This window comes from Seriola aureovittata, chromosome 15 (assembly GCF_021018895.1).
Source record: "Seriola aureovittata isolate HTS-2021-v1 ecotype China chromosome 15, ASM2101889v1, whole genome shotgun sequence".
Taxonomy (NCBI): domain Eukaryota; kingdom Metazoa; phylum Chordata; class Actinopteri; order Carangiformes; family Carangidae; genus Seriola; species Seriola aureovittata.
In genome coordinates this window covers 22509254-22525973 of record NC_079378.1, presented here as the reverse complement: position 1 = coordinate 22525973, position 16720 = coordinate 22509254, and the positions used below count along the sequence as shown (strand labels likewise).

Sequence of the window (16720 nt, the reverse complement as noted above, 5' to 3'; positions counted from 1 at the left end):
TTCAATAATTGATTCTCATTATGCTTCATGAAATAAGTCACAAACATCATTCAAATGTAGATCTTTATTCAGATAGTTTATGGATCTAAATGGATAAAAAATAACACAGTGTAATGATTTTCATACATAATAAAATAGATGTTTCTCCCAGTCTTTGGTTTTTTACAAAAACGAGGCCAAGTCACCTCTATAGAAAAATAATTTATGTGTAAATCAATCTTACAAGCTCATTTGTATTCTTTTTACCAGTTGTGAAAAAAATTGTCGCTGAAAGCAAAAGGCAAACTGTTTACCCATCACATAAACAGATCCTTTTTCCTTGTCATGGTCATAACTGGACGATGTGACACTGCTCTGTACTTGTCATCCTAAAAGCACTCCTGAGCAGAGGTGTGCAGCTGCTGACCTCAACACATTCATTGTTACAAATCAGAAAAGTCGTGTCAACAAATTTAGAAAACACTGGATAAGAAGGTTCATGTGTTGCATGTTTGTTCAAACGTATGACAGGAAAAATCTGTTTAAAATACTTTTTTTTAATATAATTCTCTGTTGTCCCCATATTTACAAGTAGAAGAAACAGTGGAAGTAGAACAATTTGTTGCCCCATGAGGAAAGTTTATATTAAGATTAAAGGTAAATAAAAGCAACACAAAAGGAAACAACTAAAAATAATAAAAAAAATAAAAAAACACTTGAGGGCATGAAAATAATCAATTTTCAGTTGTCTGTCAATGACAAGCAGGGATGTACTGGTAAATAAGCTGGAAACATGCCTGCTGTAGGTGCAATTTGTGCGACCTTACTGACCTCGGCCCAAAACGGGCACAGCCCTTGCCTGATGAATCAAACAGTGTGTACAACATTACTTGTCAGTGGGGTTTGACAGCCATAGAAAATCACATATTTAAATACAAGCTAATACCAATGTCCCACACTCAAAAGCTCCCGACCTGTACCTTATCAATCAATAAATCTGCAGGTGTGGAGATGTGGCTCCATCCCTCCATTTATAGACTTTTTCTGTGATCACAGTCCGGCAGAGGGGGCAGCTCTTCTCCCGGTTAAACCACAGAGCGATGCATTCGTCACAGAATATGTGCTGCACAACAGAGAAGCAACAGCTGTCAGAATGTCTTGCACTTACTGTGCATGGACACAGCAAAAAGAACAATTCATCTGATTCAAGAAAACATGAGGGATCTGATGAGCCCATTGTAATTTCTAAAGGAAAACATGCATTTAAAGAGCACACACACAGGAGAAAAACAGTGAGCTGCTAGCCGCTGTGCAAACTGGTAAAACGGATCCGTCATGTCTCATCTCCAGGTTGGTGATGTGTGTTTTTAAAACTTATTTCAGGGCTGCAATGCAGCTCACTCTTTCATCCCTGAGCGCAGTGCAGCCGCAGTGTTTCTGGTTTAACAGCACCATGCTGGGGAGGTGACAGGTCTGTTTAGTGTTTGTGCTCTGAAAGACGTTACAGCAGGAAAAAGGGTGAAAATTAGCCAGATCACCTGGTGTTGTGTTTACATCAATGCTGACCAAAGCCGGAGCCAATAACTACCCAGGTCTACTGCAGAGTCATTTCACCCAGGTGTGAATGCTGATTGTTCCTGATGTCTTAGCAGGTTTTTTGAACAGTGGAAAAGGGGCTTATGAGTAGCAAATAAAAGAATAGTTTGAATAAAGAGATAATTCAGATTATTTACAAGTACAGATTGTGTTGCCTGGTTTTTGTACTTTTGTGACCTATTTTTATATTACAGACTTACTTAAGGAAATTAAGTAATACTGCTCCTGCTCAATATCTAATGAGAATGATGTCATCAGATGCTGCAAACTGTGGCGTGGTAGAGAAACATGTCTGACAGATGGATAGCCCGAAGGATTTTTATCTGCGTCTTGATTTGGGATGGGAATCGAGAACTGGTTCCAGTTGAGAACCGGTTCCAACTGGATCGATCCAGCCACATCATTTGCCTTTATGCTTAACGATTCCCTTATCGATGCCTTCCACTTAGTTTCACGTGCCTTGCAAAACAATGACGTCACGCTTTCGCAAGAGGCAGTCAGCGCGAACAACAATGAAGGATTTGAGGAAGTGTGGCTTAATTTCAAAACAAACATGAAACATTTGTAGACGCAGCACGGCATTAAATATCAAGAGTGCCATGTGTTTGACGCTCTATGCAGCCGGTCAACAAGTGCTTCCCAGTCTCAGCAGAGCAGTGAAGGGACATATTAGTGATGTGTCGGTCGCGAACGAGCTGGCTCTTTTAAGTGAACTATTTTTTTTCTTCTGTTTTGTAAATTAATACAAGGCAGACCTAAAGAGTCCGACAGCACCCCCTCCTCAAGGGATTGAACAACTACAGAGCAGTTATCTGTCTTGTTGAGTGTTTAGATAAAATTTACGTTGTTGACACTGTATAGGCCTACTTTTTTCCACACAGAAAATCCACAGGAATCGATAAGGGAAGCGATAAAGAATCGGATCGATAAGCAGAATTAGTAATGGCATTGGTATCAATAAAATCTTATCAATTCCCATCCCTAGTCTTGATGCCCACATTGCACATTAGAGAAAAGTACGACCAAATACAATGATAACAAAGGCTGAAAAATTTTATGGTATGACAGGCCCATTAATGTGGTTTTACCTGACAGAGTAGAGCCCGAGGCTCCCTGTACTCTCCCTGACAGATAGGGCAGACGTCTCCGGCCTCGCTGCACTGACTCCTAGTGGCTGCTGTGCCTGTATGCTGAGGAACAAAAAAAAAAAAACACTGTAAACACAGCTGGTTACTAAATCTGAAAATTGACTGTTTAACAAAGAAGTTGTTTAACACTGACCTCGCCCTTCAGAAATATCCTCACAGTTTTCAGTAAAGATGTCCACTGTCCGTACAATCCTAAAAGCTGGAAGAGTGAAAGAAGGAACAAAAAAGTAAAGGAACAACTTTTCAACAATAACACAACAAAGGATCTATGGCTGTTAAGTTACAGGGATCACACCTTCAGTATGAGGTAGAGCAAAGCCAGCAGGACCCCTAGCGTGAGTCCAGGCGTGCCATCAGCCTCCTGGTAGATGACCAGGTAGCGGAACCACAGTGAAACTGGAGCCATGGCCTGGTGCACTTGACCCAGCTCCTCAGTCAGCATCAGCCATCTCCCCTTGAGACATCAAAACACAGAAGAGAACTACTGAGCCAACAACGCCAAGACACAGAATTACAGGGATATTTTCTTTTGTTAATGCCAAGAAGAAATCCACCGGTCTTACCTGGGCTCTGTAGGTCACCAGTGAAGATGGCAGCAGCAGAATAAGGCACTTAATCCCCATAAAGAGGAACTTTATTATGAAGTTTGTGATGCCAACTGCCCACAGAACCTCCCAGAAACCCAGCGGCTCAATGGCTGGGCTGAGGAAGAATAGGCTGGGAGGAGGATGAAATTCAGGTTAAGTTGCACATTTCACTGCTTCCCAGGTTTAGCCGTTAAATTAACTGCAGTACTCGTGGGCAGCATATACATACAGTGGTCAATGTGCCAGAGTATAGATTTCTGTAGATAATGAATTCAGCCTTACCAATGATAAAGTGTCTCAGTGAGAAAAGTGTAGTAGAGCAGAAGGGTGGAAGAGATCAGGAAGAGCAGCAGCCATACACACTGCAGCTTTGAGTGATGATCCTGAGGGCGCACACAGACAAAAACATGGTTTAGCAATCTAATGGCAAAGATTATAAACATCATGAACAACTGACTTTCCTTTTCTCGACTCACCTGAAGAAAGACTTGGTTTTGAATGCTTTTATTCACATATAAAAAAGTTGTGAAGAGGCCAACCCCAACTGCTAGACCTGGTGAATGAAGAGAAAGATTACATCAAGACAATGTCTTGTGTTCACCGTTTCTACGAATGCTCTTTGTACAACTTATACTCACCAAGAGCATGTTGGATGACCAGTTTAGCACACAGTATGACAAGGAAAGGAAGACTCTTTTGGAGCCAGCGGAAGAGACAGCGAAGCTCAGACAAGGAGGTGCTGGGTTCTCCTGAGTCCAGATCAGAGTCAGGAGGGTCAAGCTCAGGCTCTGAATTGGAGTGATGCTGTGCCCGATTATGTCCATGTGAATGTGAATGGGAGTGGCTGTGGGAGCTGACTCTGGATCTCCTGGATGACGTGCCTCCACTAGACTCCCCAGACCCACTTGTCATGGGTATCCGTACTTCATTACTCTCAGGGCTGGCAGCAGCTGCACCAGGGGCTGGTGTCCTGGTGAGAAGCTCTGGTTGCAGAGTTAGGGATAAACCATTGCCTGCATGAGCGTCCCGCTCACTTGAATTAGGCTGCATCACAGTAGGAGACTCCCTCAGTTTCAGTGTTCTTCTGGAATCACTCCTTTGACACAAAAGACAAATCTTTGTAGCCTCAGGCAAAATGTGTCCAATGTAAATTGTGATTATAGCAATATTCACAAGCTGTTTCATTTTTTGTAGTAGAGCCTGCACTGGTACAGACTGCACATGTGAAGATATACATACTATCTAGCTCTATGTTTTATTACATTTATTTTGCTGTTATATTTGGTCTCCCAGAAAAAAAGCTAGTCACGTAAGCCACTATTTGACCACTTGAAGTTTAAGTGTCTAGGTAAAGTGACAATTGGGTCACTCTGGGATGTTTTGATAACATTGAATGCATTAAAATATTAACTCGCTGACAAATTAGACGACAGTATTTTGTGCCAGTTTCGACAGAGATCATTGTTGGGTTAGCTGGAGTTTTGTATGCTAACTTAAACTGATTAGATTAGCAGGCAAAAATGAAAGTGTTAACAATGCTAACGTTACCTCGACTCATCCTGATCGTGTGAGCCTTAACGAAGATATTAAGGCCAATTGACGTTAGCTGCACCAACCGTCAGTAATTTTCAGCTGATAAACACAAAAGTAGTGACATTGACAGATAACAGACAGCGAAGCGTTTCCTACACAGATTCGGTCTGCCGTTAGCTTTAGCAGCTAACAGATGTTTTCTATCAGGTCACACTAACGGCTGTAAAAGCTCAGCTCACCTGTCATTCTGCACCCGGAGTTTCATGGTAAGCTCTTGGTCCCCATCTAATACAATTTCCAAGTCGCCAAACGAAACCAAAGTAAAAGTAAACTAAAAAGAAAATCAAGTTGTTAGCTTTCGGGCTAAGCCATAAACTGCTCATTCAGACATCTTGACGTTGTTTACGACAGCAGCCGACGTCACTAATTTCTTCTGTTGGATTTTTCACGGCGTGTCGGATGTGAAGTGGTGCAATACTTCCACCTACTGGAGCATTTTCAAATTACACTTATCTTGGTGAATTTTTATATCACTCACCTGTTTTAATTCACTGTCCACTAACTGTCTGCTCAGCATCATCTCAGCTAATTCGAGTCACTGCTCGTGACCTCTCGGCTGTGTTTGTGGTGTTGGTGTCTTTTGGCGGATTTACTGACAGACTGACTGTTTTTTGCGGTGAGTGGAATTCTAGTGTTTATTTATGTGTTAGCACTAATTAGCTGGTATCTGTGTCTGTGCTCACCATACCTGGCTATTTAGCTCGTTAACTTGCTAACTAGCCAACAAATGAATTATTGTGCAATAGTCGGAATTTCCAACTTCTCAGTTGACTGAGAAAGTAGGAGGAACCTCACCAACCCCAAAATCCAAGATGGCTTCTCTGCACATCAACAGAAGTGAAAACTGAATAATATATTATTTATCAGCATTTCTGTCTTATTTGTGTCTCATTTATCAGTTGTACACACTACTGTCCAACTTCTATCTGCGGACATGTTACAGTGTTTGTATGTGCAAATCACTTAATACATAATGTTTTGTTATCAACTTCTATTGCTAATAATAACAATGACAAGCAAGCAACAAAAATAACAAGCTTCCGACTTGTTGCACTGGAATGTGGTCAACTCATTTTTGACGTAATTCCCAGCTCCGTCATCCCAGTTCCCAGTTGAGAATTTCTGACTTCCCAGTCGAAGGTTTTAACCGGAACGCCATTGAAGTCAGAGGAACCTCACCAACCCCAATCTCAAAATCCAAGATGGCTGCTCTGCAAATCAAAAAAAAGGTAACACTGTAGTAATATAATGTTAACAGCATTCTGACATCCACACTACCCGCTAACGGGCATGGTGCAGCTCGCCAGCAAGAGACTTTGGCTCAAATAGAAAATTTATGACATCCGGTCACCTTAAGGTTCTCCTTCCTGAGTAGATGTATGACTCACTATCAGTAAGACTAATATGTGCTTATTTAAAGTTTTAATGGCCGGATGGTCAGTGAGTGGAGGCAGAGAATGCCATGTACTTAGTCTTTTCTGCATTTAAAATTACTTTATAATTAAGGAGTGACAGTTGGAGGGCATCAAAGGCAGACTGAGGACAAGTCAGTGTTATGTTTAGTTCTAGTTTCTTGACACACTAGGCAGAAAACAGAAAAGACAAAAATGGTATTAAAAGTATTTTTATAGGCTTTAAATACAGCAGAGGCTTTTGGAGTTGATTGGATGATGATGAGCAGGTGTGCAGGTGAGACGGTGGAACCGGAGGCCAGCAGACACACACACACACACACACACACACATACACATACACATACACATACACATACACTCACTCAGGAAGATAGACAAAGTGGGAACAAACAAGACACGCCAGAGAGGGGAAAACAAAGATAAAGGGAGGTGGAACCTGTCGAACTATAACAGTCATGGCCTGGTTCGCGGAGTGGAGACTGGGGCATTTAAAATTATATCGACAGCAAGGAAATGGACATCAATGTTTTGATTAGGAACAATTATGTTATGCAGCAACAGACCAGTGGTAGACCCTCTGGCGACCTATGTCGGTATGGTATCTTGACTGAGTACCATCAGCTACGACAGTCTGAATTCTCTTAGTGCTGCTTTATCATGCCACGTCTTTCAAACTTCAACCCCCAGGATGTCACACAGGCTCCAACCCCAGGTCAAGGTAACCCTGATGACATCCTCAATGTGTGTAAAATATGTGTGAAATTGGTGGAGTGCCCCTTTAATGCCCACGGTTTTGGAATGAGATGTACAGCATGGGTGTTATGTTATGGCATCCACATACTTTTGGTCGTGTAGTGTAAATGATCATTTTGAACTTTGCATAAAATTTATATGCAGTACACACACTGAAACATTCTCTCTCATCAAACAGTAGTGAGCATTAACATGTATTATGCATACAGCAGATTAAAGCTAATATATATAGGCCTATCCTCCACTGAGTTCTCCTTGAATCGCTTCACTAAAGTTTAAGAGTTTGTTTGATTAGTTAGTTTGATTGCATCTGTGAGATGAACTGGAGTTGGGGGAATATGAAATGATGAGGCTATTTGATTCTCTTCCTGTGGTCAGGCAGTGCGAGCCAACACAGTTACTGTATGAACATGTTGTTAGTCTTCCTCTATTGCCTGGTGCTTCTGGGCCCCTGACCAGCCATCTGTTTCTCCATCCAACTGCCATGCCTGCCTGCCTGCTCATGCTCACCTGCAGCTAAAGGCAGCTGATATGATCTCCCACAGTTTAATAAATTGAGAGAATCAAAGCAGGAGAAGGGGAAACTGCTACTGAACTTCCCATAACCTCCACTGTGACAGACTGTGGTTGGTGAATTATAGTCCCTTCATTTCCTCCGCTGGGATTTATTTAACTCTAGGTAACAAAGGTTACTTTAAAAGTTAGAGAGCATAAAAACAAGTTTTCATTATGTCATATAGATGATTTATTCACTATCATTTTGCAGGTGTGAAAATACTCTGCTGTGTTACTAGTATCAATGAAGCTTTTCTATTAGCTTTCAATGAAGCAGCAGTCTTGATTTGGCAGTTAAGTGGTAGAAGAAGTAGATAGATAGATAGACATTACATTACATTACTGGATTACATTATTAGACTAATGCAACAATGTGTAGATAGTATTTTACTATCGTAGATGGTTGTGATTTATAGCTTATCCAATGGATACAGTTTTAATTATTAATCCAGTGGTTTACCGACCTTCTAACCCCTCCTGTGGTTCACAAGAGAAAAAAAAAAAAACAAGCTCTGCGAAACAAATTTTTTTCAGTTTATTCAATGTTTTTTTCATGAAATATTGGATAATTCTACCTGTTTAGGTCTTGATTAAAACAGTGTAACAATTAAGTGAAACCATCTGAAAAGTTTAGACGCCCAGACCAGACACTGTTTTTTAGCTTATTGTGTGTTTTTTATGTAAAATCTAAATGTGAAAGGTATTAATTATAGCTGTTTTCCTTTAAATTGTAGTGGCGTAGAAGTATAGATAAAATTAAATGGATATCCCCAAGTGAAGTACTTCAAAATTATAAGTACAGTACTTACAGTATTTCTTCTTACAGTACTTTTTCACTACTTGTATATAATACGGTAGAAAAAACTCATCCCAAACTATATCTATGTAATTTTCTACTAATTGAGGTTGTAAGTAACACTTGGGAATTCAGCCCCAACATCTGACAAATTAAATATTTAGATTTCATGTGAGTTTTTCTCACAGAACAGGATCTGAATTGGACAGTTTCTGTTGAAGAGGTTTTGTTTTCTCCAGTGTCTGTCTTGGCATTGCCTAGCCGCTGTACGAGCATGAAGTCAGTGATTGTGGTGAAAGGAGGTTAATGTACTACAGCTGTCAGAGCCTAGCTCCGTCCCGTGCCCTGTAATTGTGTTATTGCACTACAGAATTGTCAGGAGAGTTGTACTGCCCCAGTCAGGACATCGGAGAAAAGTCTATGGAGGGAGGTTAACTTGACATATAAATTGCTATCTGCCAAGATGAATGGAGCTCGCCAGAGAGCAGATGAGGAGAGCAGTGACCTGACATTGCTTCTGACAGACTCCGTATATCCTCTGTCATCTTTCTCCCTTTCTTTCTCTATACACGGTGCCAGCTGCTGCTTCTTCTGATGTCTTACTGGAGCTGCCAAAGACTCTGTCGTGTCGTGTCGTGTCGTGTCGTGTCGTGTCGTGTCGTGTGTGTGTGTGTGTGTGTGTGTGTGTGTGTGTGTGTGTGTGTGTGTGTGTGTGTGTGTGTGTGTGTGTGTGTGTGTGTGTGTGTGTGTGTGTATCCGTGCATATGGATACACCACAGTAACTTATTGTTTTCAACTGCTGCCTGTTCACTTGTGTTATCATGTAGGACATTTATAACATCAAATAACATTTCACTATCTGAGTGCATGTTGAATTTCTTTCTGAATTGATTTCCACAACAGGGAAAAGACCCATTAGGTTTCTCAAGATGACATTACTGTGCAGTTGGTGGTGTTATCTATTATATCATAACATTTCTAATGACACTCCTTGTGTTAGCAGGGTTTATAACTGCAGCTTGTTGATTACTGTTACTTTTACGCATCAATCATTCAACAATATGTCGACAGTTTAGATTTGTATCTTGTTTGTGTTTTATGCTGCAGTGTGTAACACATACCCTGACATGGCAACCAGCAGGTCAGCGTTGAAGTAGGAAAAGGAGGATTGGCTGGCCTTTCAGATCACATTCACAGCAACTGGAGACCCTCCAGTTGCTGAGTCAGTATCTGAGGAGGGAACTGGAGAGGCAGCTCATAGAGAATGAAATGACATTAAAACATTGCAGATTAAATAATAAATAGCTGCAAGTGTATAATATGTTCGAAATTGTGATTCGATAAGACCCATTTGACAAAAATTTATAAATGTAAGTTCCATACGTGCTTTGAGATGATTTGTCCATAAAGATTTGCTTTAAGAGACCCGTACAACCCCTCCACAGGCTCGTCCATGTTATGTCATTGGGGAAGAACTCTTGTGCTGATAATGAATGTGTGGGAGGCACATTTCTCTAATCTCCAGCCTTGATTTATGTCTGTGTGTTCCCAGAGGAGTCTGCACTCAGTCTTGTGTGTGTGTGTGTGTGTGTGTGTGTGTGTGTGTGGTAGAGAAACCAAATGTGTTATGGCAGGGTTAGGTAGTTTTTTAAGCATTATATTTGTAAAGGCTTGTAACATGTTCTTGGGCTCTGAGACAATTACATTTGCAGCTAAAGCTACTACATAGTCATTCTTGTTTAGATTCAGTGAAGAAATCCAATCTCTGCTCTGCTACAATGCCACTTTATATACAGAATACAAAATACTGAATGCGTATAGACAGTTTACTCTCCTTTCAGCTCCTTAAGTAAGTAAATAAGATTGATCTATAGAGAGAGAGAGTGTGTTTTTAGGGAACAGTTTCAACAGTTTGGATTGTTTCTTTATGACATTTGATAACTATCTGATCCCATCTGAGTCATACCAGTATAGGGCCAAATATCATTGTGTTTGGTTGTCACTGCTACATAATGTTTATTTTGGCCACCAATTTCCACATATGTAAAATAAACCACCAGATGCATATCTATATATTAACCAGTGTGGTGAGATTATGATTTGATTATTATTTTCTCCTGTGTTGTGCACAGACTTTTTCAGAAAAAGTGGACCGTAACAGATGTTTTTGTGTTTTCAAGACCGACAAATCCACAGAGGACGCTCCACAAACATCTTGTCAGTTGCCAACAGTTTGTTTTGTGGCTTCTCTAAACAGTTCACATTTCAACCCATTTAAAACAGGCGTTTATGTTTTTTGGCATTACTGTAATCACCATAACTAATTCAGTAACAGGATTGATTAGGATTTTATATTGATTGTATAGTCCATTCTGTTAAAATGTCCTCAGAATTACAGTTGTCTGTGTTTATGGTAGGCCTTTTCCCTGAGTATCCCACACAAACATAAAAGGAGGTGTCACTGTGCAGTAGCACCAAATATTACCTCAGGCCTTATTATAATGCATGCACCATAAAAACAGACCTGCAGAGCATCAAAGACACTGAAGGACAAAATCTGTCTCTGATGCTTCACACCAGCTTCTCGTTGGTCACTGTTTTTCTTATCATCCAGCAGGTGGTGTTGTATGATAAGTGATGAAAGGAGGCGTCACCTGCGCACAGATGAATTATTCTCTCAATAGCGCCCAGTAATAATACACAACTGCTGCTACAAAACAATGAGTGTAAATAAATAATATGATTATAAGACTGCTAATATGACACTCAACAACAGCCAGACACTAATATAAGCCTGCACTATGATGTATTGTTGGTGTGGGATGCAAACACAGATGTTTCTTCTTATAATTGGCTGTCCTTAATCAGCCATCACAAATCATCAAAGTGCACTGGTTTACTGAACAGCTGAAGAATATAAACAGCTGAAGAGCATAAATCCATAACCATCAGCCGCAGAGAGCAGTGAAGAGCAGATTAATGTGCTGTGCTCGCTGCACATCCTCACAGCACACCGGTGGCTACCAAGGTGAAAAGAATCATCTTACGGTGACCTCTGTGTGCCCCACCTCCCCTGTCCTGCTCCTCCTCTTCCTCTTCCTCCTCTTCCTCTTCCGGCCCAGTAGCCCCTCACACCAGTTTGTTACATTGCCACTGGTGCGTCTACGTGACTGTCGTCTTTTTCCCTTTCATCTTAATTGATGGGCTTCTTGCCAGCCGCTATAGAAGAAAAACAGCCTTATCGGCCATGACACGGCCTCTCAATTGTCAATCTGATAGATGTGTGCAGCCTGGATCTAGGCCACTGCATTAGTTGGGCAGGCTCCTAGTTACGCACCATGGATCCACATCGCTGCTCACATCTTGTTGCTGTTGTGGAGTAATTGTTTTGTTATTGCGGCTCAGACTGGATGTTACATGATGTCCATTTAAATGTTCACGTAGCACCCGTCGGCTTAACGTTCATGACCTGGTACATTTGTTCAATGTCATCGTGGTCAGAGACACAGCAGAGAATTCACCTACAAACAATTTACCTTGACTTTATGAAACAGTTTATCCATCTTAGCAAAAACTGATTGTTGTTCTGTTGGATGCTGATTGTGATTTTCTTAACCTGAAGGCCTTGTTTTACTGTTTTTATTTCTATTACCTGAAACCCTGCTTCCCTTACTTTAACCATTTCCAATCAGCATCTGACTGAACTCAAACACAGGCGAAAAAGCTGCTGCCGACTTTAAGAGGCACCATGATGTTTTCAATTGATGACATGTAATATCTCAGCAGAGGTCCTCCTCTTGCACCGCTCTCTCCTCCTCTCTCTCCTGCTAGCTGGAGGCCAAAAGCCTGGGCCGCCATGCCAGTCCTAATAAATCCTCAGCTGAGAGCAGCAGCAGGCCTGCATTCTTCAGGAGCCAGCACTTCCCCTAATCTGCCCTGGAGATGGAGCAACAGTTGGCCTGGCTGGTGGGGAGGGGAGTGGGGGTGGGGGGGTGGCTCCCTAGTGACAGGAGCGTGATGTGTTTGTAAAAACACAGGGAATGTTGGAATTGGATACGCTCACACTCCCGCTCTCCCTTAAGCAGACTTGTGTAGAGATGCAGAGGCTGATTTTGGCAGATGTGTTCATTTTCTCCGGCGTCCTGTGCTAAACACTGAGACAAACAGAGAGCATTACCCTACCTGCCACACTCGGTTTTTTCCATGATGTTCGACACTTTGATCCCCTCTGGTGTGTGTATTTATGTTGGAGAAAGCAAAAGCAAGAAAAGAGAGGAAGAAACTCAGAAAGGCAGTGGACTAGTAAATGCCTTGCAGATGTGTGCAGAAATGTAGCCACTTGTGTCAGCCAAGAGATTTTTGTTGGCGCATAGAGGAACATAATTCTACATTGTAAATAGGCTTCATAGGTCTCATATAACATGTAATAAGAATAATGTATTTGCATCTCTGTATAAGTACAGCCCATTAGCTGACTGTGAAGGTGATTAACAGGCTGATTGTGTGACAGCCCCTGGTCAATAGTCGTGGTTTTGTCTGGTTATACAGCTGACAAAGCCTGTGCGGTCTTAATAGACGAGATCAGGCCCCCATAAATGAATTCCTCTCTGCTGGTCTCTAGTTTCAATTGATTGCTTTAATTTGGCCTATAATGAGTAGGATGCCTCCTGCCTGCAATTAGTGCATGTGTGTATGTGTGTGTGAGTGTGTATACTTGTGGGCTGTGTTTAATTACTGCAGTGGATGGATGCTGTGTGGCCCAGCAGGAGCCTGCAGGAATGGGAGGATCCACAACTGTGCTTGGCATCCACTGACACCTCTACCCGCAGTGAATCAGGGCCAGGACTTAACTTAATTCCTTCCTGTCTAAGGGAAGTAGCCAGATTTTTTTTTCTTTTACCTTAATACCATGAATCTCAATGTTTGACCTCATGAACTGAGCCCTTATAGACCAGGATCTGAAGTTTTTGAGAGTAGATCAGGACAAAGTGTGTGTTAGCAGAAAATTCCACATAACTTTACCTCACAGCAATTTGACCTGAGTGGCCTCTGGAATATGTCTATTAAAATAAAAGGGAATGACAGGGATTGGACTGAAAAGTAGGAGGTGTGTTTGGATGGTTCAGTTGGCTGAAGCAGAACATCACAGATTCACATGCACCAGAGCTCAGCGGTGGAACATATTTCAGAACATTTACTCACACATGGCACTTAAGGACAGTTTTGAGGTACTCGCACTTGTGAATTTCCATTTCATGCTACTTTATACTTGTTCTCCACGACATTTCAGAGCTGCACTACATTTATTTGACAGGTACTGTTACTTAGCTAGCTACCTTTCAGATTATAGTTTTGCATTAAAATGGCCTTTGACATATGTGAAACTACATTTCTAGAAGTAGAAGTCTTTAGTTTACACCCTTCGTCACGTGTCAGATGTCTGTAATTTGTTAGCATTTAGCTCTCTAGTATTTCAGGACAAATTAAAACATTCAAAATCTGTCTAAAAATGAATACAAATCTGTGTTGCAGAACTTTTTTTTTCCTTCTTTCTTATCCTCTCATGACACCTCAGATTTATCCTGTGACCTTTTAGGGGACCAGACTCCCATGTTGGGAACCACTGGACTGAACAAACCTTATATGAAGTAATTAATACCAGCTCCACCTCAATCAGTGAAATAGTTACTAGGGCCAATTGTCTGCAGAACAATGACTGTTACTTTTCAATACATTTAGCTAATATTACTTGCATTTTTATTCAAATGCAGGATTTTTACTTGTAATGGAGTATTTTCAGACCATGATATTGATTTTATGCTTTAAGCAAAAGATCTGGGAACGTTTTCCTCTACTGCCACAGAGACACGTGTTACCACCTTGTCCATCTCCATAGTTACTCTTATCCTCCCTCTTCCCCTACCCTATGTTTAAAAAATATATTTCTTGTGCACGTGAGCAATTGTTCTACAGGTTATATGCTGCAAAAAACATGAAATATATTCCTAGAGTAGAAAGTACATTTTAAGAAATACATGTTGATACTGGGTCCATTATTAGATTGTACCATGTATAGCGCTCAATCATGACATGCAACAACAGGATGGAATTAAAAACACCAACAATAACACAAGTGTGAAAACTGAACACGCACACCCAGATGTTACACTACCAAAGGAGTTCATGTCCTCAGAACAACAAAAACAAAATTCACCCCCAGACACGCCCCCCCCCCCTCGTGTGTCTCATTGGCCTCCCTACCTCTCTGTTTTTGTTTAATAAAATCATGCTTGCTCATCAGCAGAGGAGGCTGGGTGTCTACTCTTCCTGGGCGAGAACAGCGGCTCCCCTGGGGTATGGTGGTGGTGGTGGTGGGCTTGGTTCGGTCTGCGCCTGTAGTGAATGCAAATGAGGCTCTGCTCTCTCTGAAATACTCTCCCTACATACCCAGTCACTAACTCTGTCTCGCTCTCTTACTGTCTCTTGTCCCATCTATCTCAAGGTCCTGAGGCCGCACATACCATCCTCCACTTTTGTTTAAATCATGGTAACACGGTGAACTTAGCACTCAGCTGTCACACACACACACACACACACACACACACACACACACACACTCACTCACACAGCTGAAATGGTGGCTTTATTACACTACATCATGTATTACAACTACTAAGATAGCAGCATGTGACCATGCATAGGTTACTCCCCAAACCAGACTTCCTAATATATAATAACTGATTGTAAAATGTATGACTAATTGATGACACCTTCTTGAGTTTTCCCATCACTGAATCCCAGACAGAAGGGCACTTGTTCCCAGGTTTTATTTCATCAGGTTCAAAGACTGAAACGTCCACTTAAGATAGGTAAAATGAGACTGTTGCCTCCACACAATGCCTCTTTACCTTCAATTGAGTCCCTGATTGGATTTGAAAGCAAGTAGACCTCTCAGGCATGAACAGCTCATCTTGGTATCCAGACAATATATTAAACTTTGGATGATTGTTTATGCCTCATTAATAAGCGAGTGTGATTATTTGTTCACAAATCTCCTATCTGCAGTAGGCCTAACCTCCACCTTAGTTTAATTATCTTGGAGCTGTTTCATGCTAATTTGAAGTGTAAAGCAGGCTTCCTAATTATGTTGTGAGTTTGATCGCTCTCGAGCTCCTCTACCAGTAGGATGGATACCATTTGTTTTTCTCAGTCATTAAACAGATAATCTTATGCTGATTGCCAAAAGCTAATTACAGTAGCCACTGCTGGAGTTTTCTTTTCAGTATAGAATAAAACAGCTGTATAGGTAGAGCTGAGGAGCTTTTAGCAGAGCTGCCCTGCTATTCTGCTCTCCATATTCTCCTCTTAATCCTCATAAATATTACTTATTGTTTCCAGAAGAAAAGGAAACCATAAAGCGTTTTTATTCACTGCTGCTCATCAACAATGCAGACTTGATTGACCTTGTATCCTGGTGTATTTTCATAAGCTGAACCCACAGGACCTCCGTGCTCAGGGAAACTGGAATAAGAATCATTTATGGCTCCACAGTTTCTGTAATACAACATGACACAAGAAAAGCATAGCGTAGATGAAAACCATGTTTTTTTCCCCCAGCTGCTGAACATATACATGATAAAAAAAAAAACAGCACCAAAATTTTGGCACTATTATATTTTACAGTGCAGCTGTTTGTTTATATTGAAGGGAAACAGATAAAAGAGATTTAGTAATGTAAAGATTCAAAGAGGATATTTTTTCTGCATCACTCTAAAGGTCCATGTGCTTTCATTGCTTAAACCCTGTGATTCGAGCTCTCCATCTGAGGCAAAAGATCCTTTATGCTTCAAGAAGTTGTGTCAGCTCTAAAATATGAATCCTGTCCTTGTACAGAGTATGTTCGTCCACGCCATCCTCACAGGCTTCCAAAATGATAGTAATAGGAATGACCTCCAGTCACACCTGCAGCTGTTCTTCGACAAACAACGGCGCTGCAGAATAAACCGAGAGAGAGAGAGGATAAAAGCAGGGAGATGATGCTACAGTGGTCAGGCTTTATGTATTCAAGTCAGTGATAGAAAACTCAACCAGGGAGTGTATAACAGCTGAGCAGCACCGAACAGAGTCAAAGAAATTTTCGTTATTAAAAATTCTTAGTGCCCAAGATACACAAATCACTCGATTCTTCCAAGACTGAGCACTTCATTAGGAACACCATACTCATACTGAGTACGACCTCCCTTTGCTCTCAAAACAGCCTCAGTTCTTCAGGGCATGGACTCTGCTCCATGTTGACGT

General features: G+C 41.2%; 1 protein-coding gene across 1 annotated transcript; it reads right to left on the bottom strand.

Moving 5' to 3' along the window:
* Positions 1–44: 44 nt before the first annotated feature.
* Positions 45–5256, bottom strand: rnft1 (ring finger protein, transmembrane 1). The gene is made up of 9 exons (XM_056396938.1): positions 5083–5256; positions 3949–4406; positions 3787–3863; positions 3593–3693; positions 3287–3440; positions 3019–3177; positions 2857–2922; positions 2664–2765; positions 45–1102 (listed from the first exon to the last, which is right to left on the bottom strand). The coding sequence occupies exons 1-9, from the start codon at positions 5106–5108 to the stop codon at positions 968–970; spliced, it is 1278 nt and encodes a 425-aa protein (XP_056252913.1). The 5' UTR covers positions 5109–5256; the 3' UTR covers positions 45–967.
* Positions 5257–16720: the final 11464 nt, after the last annotated feature.